Here is a 13902-nt window from a genome sequence, read left to right on the forward strand (position 1 = left end):
CTCCCACCCCCCTGCCACTTCAAACCCCTCAGATTGTTTTTCAGAGTCCACAATCTCTCATGATTCACCTCCCCTTCCAATTTACCCCAACTCCCTTCTCCTCTCTAACACCCCTTGTCCTCCATGCTATTTGTTATGCTCCACAAATAAGTGAAACCATATGATAATTGACTCTCTCTGCTTGACTTATTTCACTCAGCATAATCTCTTCCAGTCCCATCCATGTTGCTACAAAAGTTGGGTATTCATCCTTTCTGATGGAGGCATAATACTCCATAATGTATATAGACCACATCTTCCTTATCCATTCATCCGTTGAAGGGCAAGACCACATCTTCCTTATCCATTCATCCGTTGAAGGGCATCTTGGTTCTTTCCATAGTTTGGCGACCGTGGCCATTGCTGCTATAAACAATGTTTATAGCAGGGAACTACTTTCTGATGCATGCTCTAAGACCACGCCCCCAAGAAACTCATCTTTAATGGTCAGATGAGCCTAGAAAAGGAAGGACTCTCCCTCCTTTTCTCCATACCTGGCAGCCTTTTCTTTTCTGAGGAACCCGGAGCTCCCGAAGTGTGTGGCACAACATACCTCAAGTCGGGGCCTTTCCTTTCACTCACAGGATTTAGCAAACGCCCTGCATGCTCATCTGACCCCAGCCTGATTTTCCACCCTTACCGTCCCTCCCTCCTCGCTGCTCACCCGCTTTGGCTCTAACCAGGACTCGCTGCCCAGATGCTTTCGAGGGCTGGGCCGGTCGGTGAGTCCCGAGCAGAGCCAAACACAGCTTTTAAAAGCATCGACATGAGCAAACTAAATCACTGTCACTCCTGCAAACCACACAAACCCAAACTCACGGTCACTTTCCTCTGAGCTGCTTCCGCTCCCCCAACCTAGATTCAGAGCAGCTCAGGCAGGCCCAGGAGATGTTTCCAGTGGGGGCGGGGGGCAGGGGGGAACGTGCTGGAAACCAAAAATTGGTCTGCGCACAGCACCCCTGATGATGTGATCCAAACAGGCTAGGCCACATCCTCCTGAGAAGCAAGAGGGGTTGCCGGCTCCAGAGTCCAGACTGCATCTCCGGGTGGCCAGCCCAGGGTCCCTCTCAGTCCCACCGTGAGCCTCCTTATGGACTGGCTCAAGGCTTCCCGACTTCCTCTCATCTCCTGCCTCAGCCTGTCCCCTTCATAGTCCTTCTCCTCTGGGAAGGAACGAGGGCCCTGAAGGAGCGCACTCTGCTTCCTGAACCGGGGACGGCAAACTCTCCATCACCAGTCAGGATTCCCCCTCTGCTGGGGCCTCTGCTGGCCCGGCTGGTCAGGGCCCTCTGTTCCGGCCTCCTCATCACCCACGCGCCCTCCCATCAGCCCTGCAATGAGGCCTTCTCTCCGCGGCTCCCTCCAGCTCCCCCCCATCCCTCCCTCTGCAACCCCCCAGTTCCCGAAAGAGCTGCCTGCGTGTTGTTTCCGTTTCCATGCTTCAGCGATGGCCCGGCTTCTACTCCCACCGCTCTGCTGACCCTCTTGTTGCTAAGCTCAATGAGCATTTTTTGGTCCTTATCCTTATGAAGGGACACCCAACATTTAGGGTTGGGTAGATGCTGGAGCTCCAACAGCACCGGAGAGAGAAGAGAGTTTGGGTTTCCTTCAAGGCTTCTACAACGGGGCTTAAATACGCATGGAGAGCTGCGAGACCCTCCTGCCCTGTCTTCATCTCCTGGACGGACCTGGAGGCAGAGGAGCTGCCTGGGAGAAAAATACTGGGATGTCTACACTCTAACACCTGTTGACGGTCAAGGAGATAAAGCGGTGACCAATGTGCGGGAAAGCACTCAGGATGCCCGAGAGAGAATGTACCTTAAAGGGGGGAAGGAACGTATACCAAAGGTCTACCCCAACACCATGATGTCAGGTTGGAGGGACTTGTGATTCCAGACAGAATAAGGGGCTAGGGATGCCTGGGTGGCTCAGTGATTTAAGCCTCTGCCTTCAGCTCAGGTCATAGTCTCAGGGTCCTGGGATCGAGCCCCACATTGGGCTCTCTGCTCAGCGGGGAGCCTGCTTCCCCCTCTCTCTCTGCCTGCCTCTCTGCCTACTTGTGATCTCTCTCTGTCAAATAAATAAATAAAATCTTTAAAAAAAAAAAAAAGGGATAAGGGGCTAATGCCAGAAGTCTGGGCAGACCTGTGACCACAGTGGTGGTGACACATGTGACTTTCCAGGTCATAAAGGAGATAAAAATTCTGCCTGATCCTCTTGGAACCCAGCAACCCCACAGCCAGGAAGCCCAAGATACGTGGAGAAGCTGCAGGTGTTCTGGCCCAGAGTCCCAGTGTGGTCCCAGTGATGGGCAGGATGCACTACAAGACGTGGCAGTGAGGACGCTGCTGAGATGACTCCAGTCCTAGCCACCATCTGACTGCAATGTCGGAGAGACCCCAAGTAAGAGGACCACCAAGGCAAGCCCAGCCAACTTGCATAATTGTAAGACATCATAAAAGTAATCGCCCTTACTGTAAATCGCCATGTTTGGTGGGGGGGGGTGATTCATTCCACAGCAATAAATAATTTTAGCAGGCCCCTAGGAGGCTCTGGAAGGGCCCTAGCAATGTATTCATGTGATCACATGCTTTTGTAAAATTTGCAAAAGTAAGATATTTTAGCCACAATGGGTTAAAATCTCTGTCTCTTTCTACCCCAACCTCCCCTCCGACTCTTCAAGTTAAATGGCATTAGAGTGGCTGTGGGCATTTTTGGAATTTGGTTAAGACAAACTTAGTAGGGGTTTATTTAATTTGGGCTCAGTGGGGTGATTTGTGTGCTGTGGAGTCACTTCTGTGTATGTTAGTACCGGCTGCCCCAGTGCAAATAGCTTCCAGAATATTCCACACAACTACTGTGTGGGCTTGGTGGTGCAACAGGAATGTTTGGGACCGTGGACTGTGTCGTGACAACATGTGTATGATCTGTGGATTTGAAATACACCAAGCTAGAAGAGAGTCTGTGGGAATTATTCCAGATCTTACAGCTCATACATAAAAATAGTACAACAGAGGCTTTCCCAAATTTGACTGTCATCCTGAACATTTATCTTTTCTTATGAATAATAAGCTATGGAAGGGAAACTTACAGTGTATCAATAATAAAATGCAAGGGAGAGAATGAATTATTTTTCTATTCTGTCATAGAATCTGATGTTCCAAAACCTTTATTGTATGAGGATTCAATAAAAAAATACACAGCCAAACATGTTAGGGAAAGAGTATTACAGAGGTGGCTCATGAATTTGATAAAAATAGGCCATTTTCCTGGGTTTCGTACCATCTGGTGGCAGCAGCAGTGGACAGAGTGAACTTCATGGGGGCGGGGGGGACCATGGAGCTCAGCCCTGTTGGCCACTCCCACCTTTAAAAGCCCTCCCTTCCCTTGGCTTCTTGGAAGCTCGGGTCACATCTCCTCTCCAGCTAACCGGTCCTGGTAGCCTGGAGAGATGTCTCTACCTCTGGGTATTCGTGAGTTTCCGGGGTCCGTCCAGGCCCACTTTCATCTTTCAGGCTCCCTCAGCCCTCTCCCCTCATGTCCATGCCCTGTATTGTCCGTGCAACCCCAGACCCTACATCTCCCGCGCCCGCTTTTCCCCCTTCTTCTGGCTCTCTCCTTGTTATGCAAATGAGGCGGCCTAGCGTCAAGTGGTGGGCGTGGCTTTTTGTCAATCCCTGTCACATTATTTACAGACACAGGAGGCTGCGGGTTGGGGGGGGGCAGGCAAAGTTTGACAAGGCCTGCTCTTCACCCAAATACCCTGCTACTTCAGGAAATTTCCCCCTAGACTTTCGCAAGTTCCCAAACACAGCATGTCTGAACAAACTTCGTCTCCTCTGCTCCGTGTGCCTTCTCAACCAACGGTACTACTGTCTGCCAGATGCCCAGGACAGAAATGCAGCGCCAGCCTCCATTTCATACCCAGACTCAGTCGGTCAGTCGCAAAATCCCCTCCATTCTGCTTTCTAATCATCTCCCTAATCCGGTCGCTTTTCTCTTTCTCTGCCGCCTTCTTTGAGACCACTGTCCCCCCTTTGGGCCCCTTGCTTCTCACTACCCTTTGCCATGCTGCCCGCAGAAGGACGGTGCCACTCTTCCAATCTAAAACCCTATAGCGTAGAACTACCCTATGACCCAGCAACTGCACTATGGGGTCTTTACCCCCAAGATACAGATGGAGTGAAAAGAAGGGCTATATGCACCCCGGTGTTCATAGCAGCAATATCCACGATGGCCAAACTGTGGAAAGACCTGAAGTGCCCTTCAACAGACGAATGGATAAAGATGTGGTCCATATATACGATGGAGTATTACGCAGCCATCAGAAAGGATGAATACCCACCATTTGCATCAACACGGACAGGACTGGAGGAGATTAGGTTAAATGAGATAAATCAAGAAGAGAAAGTCAATAACCATATGGTTTCACTTACTTGTGGAACATAAGGAATAGCATGGAGGACATTGGGAGAAGGAAGGGAAAAATGAAGGGAGAGAATCGGAGTGGGAGACAAGTCATGACAGACTACAGACTCCGGGAAACAAACTGAATGTTTTGGAGGGGGCTGAGGGGATGGGTGAGCCCAGTGATGGGTATTTTAAGGAGGGCACATATTGCACGGAGCACTGGGTGTTATACACAAACAATGAATCATGGAACACTACATCAAAAACTAATGAATTTTCGTATGGTGACTAAAATAATAAAATAAAATAAAATAAATCCTATAGCTCTCTGCTGGAACACTTGCACTGTGTAAGAGGCCAGCAGGATTGGACCCCAGCTCAATTAGCCACCAGTTCCCCCTTCCAGCCTAAATTACTTTCAGCTGCCTGGACTTCTTGCCTCTAGGACTTGGCACACTTATTCCTTTTCCTCACTTCTCATCCCTCCTACTTGTCCTGGATGACTCTCCCTCTGGGAAGTGTGAGCTCACACTTGAAGACGAGGCAAGGCGTCGCTCTGCCTGCTCCAGGGAAACTGGACCTCAGCGGTCTGAGCACTCAGCACACTGCTCCACGATCCAACTTACAGCTGCACATTGGCCCCATGTCCACGAAGCGGACAACTCCCTGACAGGGGGCTCCTGGCTCCTTCCCTCGTTTGCCCTGCTCTCGGCACAGCGTTAAACACGGCGGACCCTGGAAAGGCTTCGACCCAGGAGGACTGCCCAGAGCAACTTCCCTTTTCATGGAAACCAAACCCTCCGCCCCAACCTCAGGCTTCACTTGAGGACCTTCTCACGCCTCGCCTCTGCCGGACTGTGAAGTTGGAGGACTGAGAGAGAGACGACGGAGGTGTCATTATGTGGGGTCCACTCCGTTTGGGGTGTTTTGCTTGTGTGCAGAGATGGCGCCAGTCCTTGAGCACCTCGGAGGCTGGACTCCTCCAGCCTCGGCCTTGGAGACGCACAGGCAGGGAGGGCTGCTGCAGCCCTGGAGCTCAGCCAGGCCACGTAGTGGTCTGACCTTGGAGGAGGGGTAGTGAAGGTGGTGGAGGGGGCCTTTCCCATCGCACTCCGGCTTCCCCCCCACCACAGAAATCAGCCAGAGGGTGAGCTCTGCACTCGTATTTAGAAACTCGAAAGCTTTAGATTCTCCCTGGACAAGTTTCTCTATTTCAGGAGTACTTCCTAATATTATGGAAGCATCTACATCATCCTGAGTTCTCTTAAATATATATATGTATGTCCAAATATATACACATATATCCAAATATATGCATACATTCCAAAATACGTATGCATGGGCATCCAAATATATACGCGTATAGACAAGTATATACACATACACACAAAATATATACACATACATACAAATATATCAACATATATACTAATATATACATATATGCATATACAGATAGATACTCTTATTTTTTATTTTGAAATAATTATAAACACATAAGAAGTTACAAAAATAATGCTAAGAGGTTTGGTATCCCCATTACCCACCACTCAGCTCCTCCAAAGGCAAAAACATAACAGAGCCAAAGTTCATTATCAATACCAGGAAACTGCTGTCTATACAGTGTAACGAACTCGTCCACAGACCTTGCTCAGATTTCACTTGTTTTTATATATACTCATTTTTTCTTAAAATATTTTCATGTTTTCTACAGGTCTTGTTCCTTGCCACGACTACAAAAGAAGACTTTTGTGACGATTCACTTAGACAACAATGAATGTTGAAGATGGATAGACGATCTGGTTTCTCTCTCCGTCTGATCTGGAGTGAATCTGGACCTCGGAGCAGAAAGCACGCTTGCCTGAGTCTCTGGGGAGTCCTAGTGCCGACTTGGTGTGGCTGGAAAATGATCTGAGAGTTACTATTTTCTTTTCTGCATCTGATAAAGACTCATTTGTTTTTCAAAAATGAATAAGCATCTTGATTTCTGCAAGCACAACTCAATTAAGAAAATATCACCTTGCTTAACACTGAATGAGTGAGTCAGGTCTTACTTAGAAAGTACGCCCGGACCGGTTACAGTTTAACCCCTGTGCTAACTGAGCTGCCCCGCGGTCTCTTTACCGGCAGGCCCGAGAGCTGATAAGGATCTCATTCCACAGTCCCAGAGACTAAGGAACAAAGGCTAACAAATTTGAAAGAAAGGTCAGATACAGAAATGAACACCGCTGTCAGATTAATGAGGCCATGTTTCCAAGGTGATCTTCCCTACTAAATTCACACAGTAAAGGCAGTCTGCACACTGACGTCAAGGGCAAAGAAAAACTGCTTAGAACCCTTGCAACCCTGAAGGTAGACTTCGTTTGAACCCTTAATGGATTCATTAATTTGGGGCTAGTTTCATTTTGAAAAAAATGGTCTTATTGGGGATACTCAAAGATGGTCACGGTAAAGGGATGAGCTGTCTTAGAATGACAGGTCCTGGAGGGGAAAGCCTGGGCTGGGAGGAACTCTGCCGGGGCTGGAGGAAAGGGGACAGTCAGTAGAGAAAGGTGACAGGTGCAAAAGTTAGGCCAGCAACATAAGGTTCACGCATTGTGGTAACATGTCACCTGGGAAGTTGTGACCCGGTCATGGCTTCCCCTTCAGACAAGGTGGGTGCAGGTGGTACAGAGGGGGGACGTCCGCCTCACTCTCCTGGTGAGGTGGTCTTCGCAGGGTGTTCATAACTTACCTCTAAGGGACTTGCAAGGAACTCGCAATTTAAATACCCGGAGGGAGGGTGCTAATTCTTTCCTTCCTGTGGGAACCCAAAGGGGTCTAGGCAGTCCACCCCGTGCTGGGCGGAGCTAAGGAAGTTAGCGTCATCGTCCATCTTACCCTGATGTCCTTACTGTTGGCTCCAGAGCGTCATCGTCCATCTTACCCTGATGTCCTTACTGTTGGCTCCAGAGCGAGGAGACACCTTCAGAAATCTTAGATCCAGAAGTTTCCTGGAGTTCCTTTAAGTAGAGACTGTGCTATGTACCTTTTATATAATCTCCAAAGACTCCAACACACAGTATGTGGTAAGTTCTCAATGAGTAGAATCCAGTGAGAACCCGCATCTCAGAAGCCGTTCAACCTGCTGACACTGTGCAGAGATGATCTCTCTTTAGTTCTTTCCTCAGTTTTTGCCACTGCTTCAAGTGGAAAGTGACTTACTTTGAATTCTCTTCAAAGCGTTGGGCAAAGCCACGGCCCGACATCCATCCAAGAGTGCCGTTGTGGGTTCCTGTGAACAATCTAGAATAGTCCATTGCTTCATGCCTACCCTCTGCCCCTGGAGCTAAATCATGGAGGGCCACGCCCTAATGGAGGTCTCCATGCCCCCACTCCAGTACACGTTCAGTATACATATACGTCCAGTATATGTTCCTCTGAGCCCTTCCCCTTACACACGACAGTATCTGTTGGCACACGCGCCTGACTCTGCATCACGTCTCTGTGCTCTCACGGTGCCAATGTATTACAAAGAAGGTGCAGAATGTGTAGTCACGAGGCCATAGCAGGGCAACCTGATTCCCAAGAAACCTTTGCAGAATCAAATCGTCCTAAAAGCTTCAGGGAGGAAAGGGGGCAAAATGCCTACCACCACCACCCAAATAAAGCAATAAAATAGGAAAAGGAACATTGCATGGATATAGAATTTCTGATCACACTGTTCCTGAGATGCTTCATGCATGAGGCAGAACCAAAATATTTTACCATTTAATTAATTAACTAATTAATTAATTAATTTTTAAGTATGCTCCCCAACTGTGAGATCAAGATCTGAGATCAAGAGCAGAGATCTAGAGGTGAATGCTTAACCAGTTGTGCCACCCACGTTGCCCCACTAGTAAAATATATTAAATAGAAATAAACGCATATGGAAAGCATCATGTTTTGGTAAAATCTGTTTTTCCCCCCCAAAGAACTTTCTCAAATGTCAACATAATCCCCCTAAAAGACCTTTTGATTATTTTAAGAAAAAGAGTCTTCTCAGTTTTGACTCCTCAACTTGCTTCTACACTGTGTCCCCTATAGTACACCAGGCCACTGGGGACAGGGAGAGGTGAGGGGGAGACTTTGAGGAGAGAAGAAACCTAGGATCAGTAGAAAACCAGGAAATGTGATTCGCTCATCCCTGCTGCTCACAATAGGCCACCGTCTTGTTCTCTGAGAAGAGAATTTGCTCTTGAGAATTCTGCACAGTGCCTTTTCATCCCAGGAAATTATGTTGGAGGCTTGGTGCTGACCTCTACACTTTGCTAGTTAATTTACAGAAAGAAATTTCATAGCCTAGAGAGAGGAGTGTTTCTTGTTCTTATTTTGCAAGTAAAATAGAATCCACTGAACTACTCCTAAATATTTTTGAACCCTAAAATAGTTTCCGAGTGTGTAATAACCTGGTGATTGTGGCCTTAAGTCAGGGGAAAAGTACAGAACCAACAATTAAACTTCACACAGACTCTTCAAACCCAATTTTGCCCCTCTTGCTTTATTTCCTGAGGGTGAGAATGTAACGCACTGTGAATTTATTTGGGGAAAAGACCAACATTTTTACAACATAATTTATAATTATGGAAAACATGTGAGCCCACTGGACATAAAGACATTTTGATAATAATAATAAAGTATTTAAACTTTCTAGTAATCTCTGCGTTGTTTGGTAGGATGTGGGGATGTGAACGACAAGGCCCTAGCTTATGTTTATAATCTTAAGGCCTATAGGGTCTCAACCATTGGTGGCTGAGTAACCTTGACAGTTGAACTTTTTAAGCCCGAGTTCTCTCATTAAAGTGGAAATATTAATATTGCTTGTGGAATGATAAGTTCTCAGCAAAGTTTGGCTATTAGTGTGATTTTTCTTTCTGTTTTTCCTTTTTTACCTCAAGCCGGGAAAGAAGGAGAGGAAGGAAACCAACCGGAGAGAGGAAAGCAGCGATTGAAGGATGATGGAAGTGGCTATCAGAAGATGATGGAAAGAACCAGGGGAAAGAAAGCAGGCAGCCTGGGGCAGTGAGGGGCGGGCCTGCTTTCACCACTTCCCAGCATCTATTACAGATGGGGATTTTGTAAGATCCACAGGCCGAGGTAATGTTTGAACCCTTCAGAGTGCACTGGCAATGGGCGTCTCAGAAAATAATTAACTCCCTGTGATTATCTTATTTGTGGATGTGTTTTCTCTCAGGTAAGTCAATAACATCTCAGGACTGGGACGCTGAGTTTTCTGGGCACCACTGACTAGTCCCAAAATGGAACTTAAGGAAGTGCTGCTTCTACTTCTTTTATTTCTGAAATCAGGTAAGACAAAGGATTTTTAAAAATTTTTAATTAAAATGTTTTTCCTAGCGATGTCCTAAAAATAGATAACATGATGGCTTTCTGTATAGCTAGTTTAAATTAGCTTTTGATTCACGAGCATCCCAAATCAAAATCTACATGTATGATTGAAAAATTCTTTAAGGGGGTGCCTGGGTGGCTCAGTCAGTTAAGCATCTGCCTTTGGTTCAGAGTCCTGCGTCAGGTTCCCTGCTCAGCGGGGAGCCTGCTTCTCCCTCTCCTTCTGCTCCTTCTCCCTGCTCAAGCCCTCTGTATCTTTCTCTCTCCCTCTCACTATCTCTCAAATAAATAAATAAAATCTTACAAAAAACAATAAACATTAAGAAAAAAAGAAAGAAAAATTACTTAAGAACTGAGCTTAATTTCTTCATGCGTGATAAAGACCAGTGGGCAGGGGAAATGATGAATGACCGTTTAAATCGACAAGATTGCCTGCCAGAGACGGTTGTTGTAGCTGAAACAAGAGCCTGCAGAGCTAGCAACCCAAAAAGTTGGGGGCGCCCTTGCCCGGTGCTCAGTTCCGTTAATGGAGACCATTTTCGTTAGCATGTCATATTCTCTTCACTTTCAGATGAAAGCAGTGAAATACTTCTTTGCATTCTCTGGCCAGTGTCTGGAGGGTCCTTGCCTGCTGAGGCTTGACATGAGCCTTTGATACGTCTAGGTTTCTTCCTTATGCCTGGAGAAACCACACGCGTCGATTGCCAGATGATGTATGCATATAGGAATTCCAGAAACCTTCACATAGTGCTTGGGAAAAGCTAGGCACGTTTTTATTTGCGTGTGAGTGTGTGTCCTTAGATAATACTTGCTTATTCAGCTGATACAGTAGGTAGGTGAGTATCTTCACCCCCATTTTACAGAGGAGGAAATCCATCCTTAGGAAAATCAGGTTACTTCTCTTTTGACCAAACTCCTAAATCCAGGCAGTGAGGATAGCAGAATGTAAACCCGAAGTTCTCTGGAAGGAATCCGGTGCCCTTCTCCCTTTCCAGCTTTGTTTAAACTTCCTTTAAAAATATTCTAAACAGGGGCGCCTGGGTGGCTCAGTGGGTTAAGCCGCTGCCTTCGGCTCAGGTCATGGTCCCAGGGTCCTGGGATCGAGCCCCACATCGGGCTCTCTGCTGAGCAGGGAGCCTGCTTCCCCATCTCTCTCTGCCTCTCTGCCTACTTGTGATCTCTGTCTGTTAAATTAAAAAAAAAAAAATTAAAAAAAATATTCTAAACATGTCCTTAGAGTTTTGTGTGGTGTTTTGACAGCTTTACGGACATGTAATTCACATACAGTTCACCCATTTCGAGCATACGTAGCCGTGGTCTGCAGAGTTGGGCCATCAGCAGCACAACACGTTCTGGAAAGAAACGCCGCACCCCTCCCCCACCTGCATCCCCGCCTGGCTCCTGGCAGTCGCCAGGGGACTTTCTGTCTCTGATTTGTCTCTTTTGGACATTTCATCTGAATGGAATCATACATGCTGGTAACCCTTCCCATAAGCAATGTATGGATACCTGAAATTCGGTTTATAAATTGCCAGATAAAATCTTGTAAGCTGTACTTGAGAGTTAAATATATTTAGAGTCATTAGAGCCATTTCAAGAAATACCAACGAAAACAGAGAGCGGAGGATTGCACAGGGATTTCTGCGGGAAGTGGTGGCCCATGGTGGGGGTCGGTCGGGTATGTGCATTCTGTGTGTTAGCCTGTGGACAACGGGATCCAAAATGCTGTCAGCTCACCCAGTGACTCACACCAGGATGGGAGACCAGACTCTTCTGTTACAGGATTAACATAGGTTTTTTTTGCCAAAGGGGGAGACTTTTATAAGCTCTTTTTGAGAGGAAGGCATTTACTCTTTCTGTGGACGAGTTTCACCTTTCCAGGGCATAGACGTGACTGGTGGAAGGAAAAAAAGAAATCGTTTTACAGCTGTTCTCCATAGTTTCATAAACCACTAAGACTTTTTTTTTTTTTTTTTTGCAAGTGCATGATCGTGGGTGTAAATGTACACACCATGGTGATAAATAAACCCACATTATTAATGTAATACATATGTTTTGGTAGCTACATACATCTACATTGGGCCTCGAATATAAGAATACCTTTCTTTTTAAAAAGTCTTTTATTTATTTATTTGAGAAAGAGGGAAAGAAAAAAACCTTAGCGGGGAGGGGGAGGGGGAGGAGCAGACTCCCTGCTGAGCAGGGAGCCCAATGTGGGGCTTGATCCCAGGACCCCAGGATCATGACCTGAGCCAAAGGCACATAACCGACTGAGTTACCCAGGTGCCCTAAAAATAATTTCTCACTAAAACGATATGTTTAATATCTCTTGGTCAATCAGTACACTGTAGGACACTCCACTGTCACGGAGCCCTCAAGCTGAAGAAAATGAAATAATGCGGGAGAACTTTTCAAGCACCAAAGAAAAAAATGTATTCTCTTTGGGGATATTTCTTTGGGATATCAGCTCCTAAGGTGGTCTCAGCAGCTTTTTGCTGTGAAATATAATAACATAATCAAAGGAAGCTTAATTAAAGGGGGATATAAATGGAAGTCTTCTTGCCTTGGTATCATTTCTACCTTAGCCTCCTCAACTTTCTAAGAACTCTTCGGAAAGTCTAATTTAAGTCTTTGTAGGATTTATTTTCCAGAGTTACTGTTTGCTGTATTTTTTTAAAGACTGTATGTATGTTTGTGTGTATGTATGTATGTATGTATTTGACAGAGAGCACAAGCAAGGGAAGGGTAAAGGGAGAGGGAGAAGCAGACTCCCCGCTAAGCAGGGAGCCCCACTCAGCTCAGTCCTGTCAGGCCCTGAGCGGAAGGCAGACATTTTAATCCGCTGAGCCGCCCAGATGCGCCGCCCCGCCCCCCACCCCACCGTGTTTGTTTTTTAAATCACATCCTGATCTATAGAATTTACCCAAATACACCTTTTCTTGGAAATGAGAGTTCAAATGGGGGGGGGGAGGAATACGGAATGAAGTCATGGACCTGGGTCTAAAACCTCTACTTCTCCATAATCTTTTGAAACCTTTTTCTAGTTCTTTCTGGTCCCTTAAATTTAAGTTACAGCAGCCAACTTCCTGTTAAAGAGCCACCTTCTGGTTTGGAGTATGTTTAGTTGGGGGAGGACAGAGAGCAGGGGGAAGGGAGCGTGGCCTCCGGGAGAGGACTAGTCTCTGCACTGGCCCCGTGCCCCATGTGTTTCCAGGTGGGCAGGACGGGCCTTTCTGCGAATGAGGGGCTGACCCCTAATATTCCTTCCTACTGGATAATTTTCATCAGTATCTAAACATGCTCCCAAATGTCTCATCTTGAAAAAAAAAAAAAATTCCTTGACTACAAGAGCTCCTTTCCCAGCTAGGCTCCTGAAGGCTTGTCTTCTCATCTGGCTCCACTGGCTTCCCCTGGTCACTCTCCAACCCGCTCAGCCTGGCTTGGGTCCACACCACTCCCCTGGCGGTGGTCAAGGCTGCCATGTTGCCTAATCCCATTTAGGCAAACTTCAGGCAGCTTGGCTGTCTTCATTAACCTCTTCTGGCTTCTCACCCTGGGACGGTCACTAGGGTTCCACACCAAAATTAGGGAGGCCGCCGTCTCCAGGCCTGCAACTCACCAACATTTTTATATCTCATGGTGGAACCATTCAGAGAATGTCACATCAGCTTAAGAAACAGTCACAACCGAAGCTTACACTGTTAGCAGTCAGGTCATGGCCTCCAAGTTGGGTTTATAGCCAGGGTTGGACAAATCAACACCAGCGGTGGCGAACACGGGGCCCGCTGATGGGCTTCTAACTGTTCTGTCATGGCGTGGCAAGCCACAGCAAATAAATTTATTCTTATTTAAGGTTTCATGGCCGTGAACGTAGTTACAGAAGTTGTTAAATAATCCTAATCGATTAATCCATCAGTCTACTTGCCCTTTTAATACAACGCCACCTCCGAGCAGAACTGTTGTCTTGACTCAACGGTTTTACTCGCGACAGCCGTTCTGCTGTCTAGGAAAGGAGCAGATTTTATGTGGTGGATGCACAGCAGATAGAGGATTTCAAAGGCCTGCTGACCGCACAGTGGTGTTGAT

General features: G+C 46.7%; 1 protein-coding gene across 1 annotated transcript in view; it reads left to right on the top strand.

Moving 5' to 3' along the window:
- The first annotated feature begins 9556 nt into the window (after positions 1-9556).
- PLG (plasminogen) overlaps positions 9557-13902 on the top strand; it is a 37581-nt gene continuing 33235 nt past the window's right edge. The window contains exons 1-2 of the mRNA XM_044242753.1: positions 9557-9567; positions 9665-9777. Coding sequence (XP_044098688.1) covers positions 9729-9777 — 49 coding nt within the window. The 5' untranslated portion in view covers positions 9557-9567; positions 9665-9728. The remainder of the gene's footprint in view (positions 9568-9664; positions 9778-13902) is intronic.

This window comes from Neovison vison, chromosome 1 (genome assembly GCF_020171115.1).
Source record: "Neovison vison isolate M4711 chromosome 1, ASM_NN_V1, whole genome shotgun sequence".
NCBI classification, from domain to species: Eukaryota; Metazoa; Chordata; class Mammalia; order Carnivora; family Mustelidae; genus Neogale; species Neogale vison.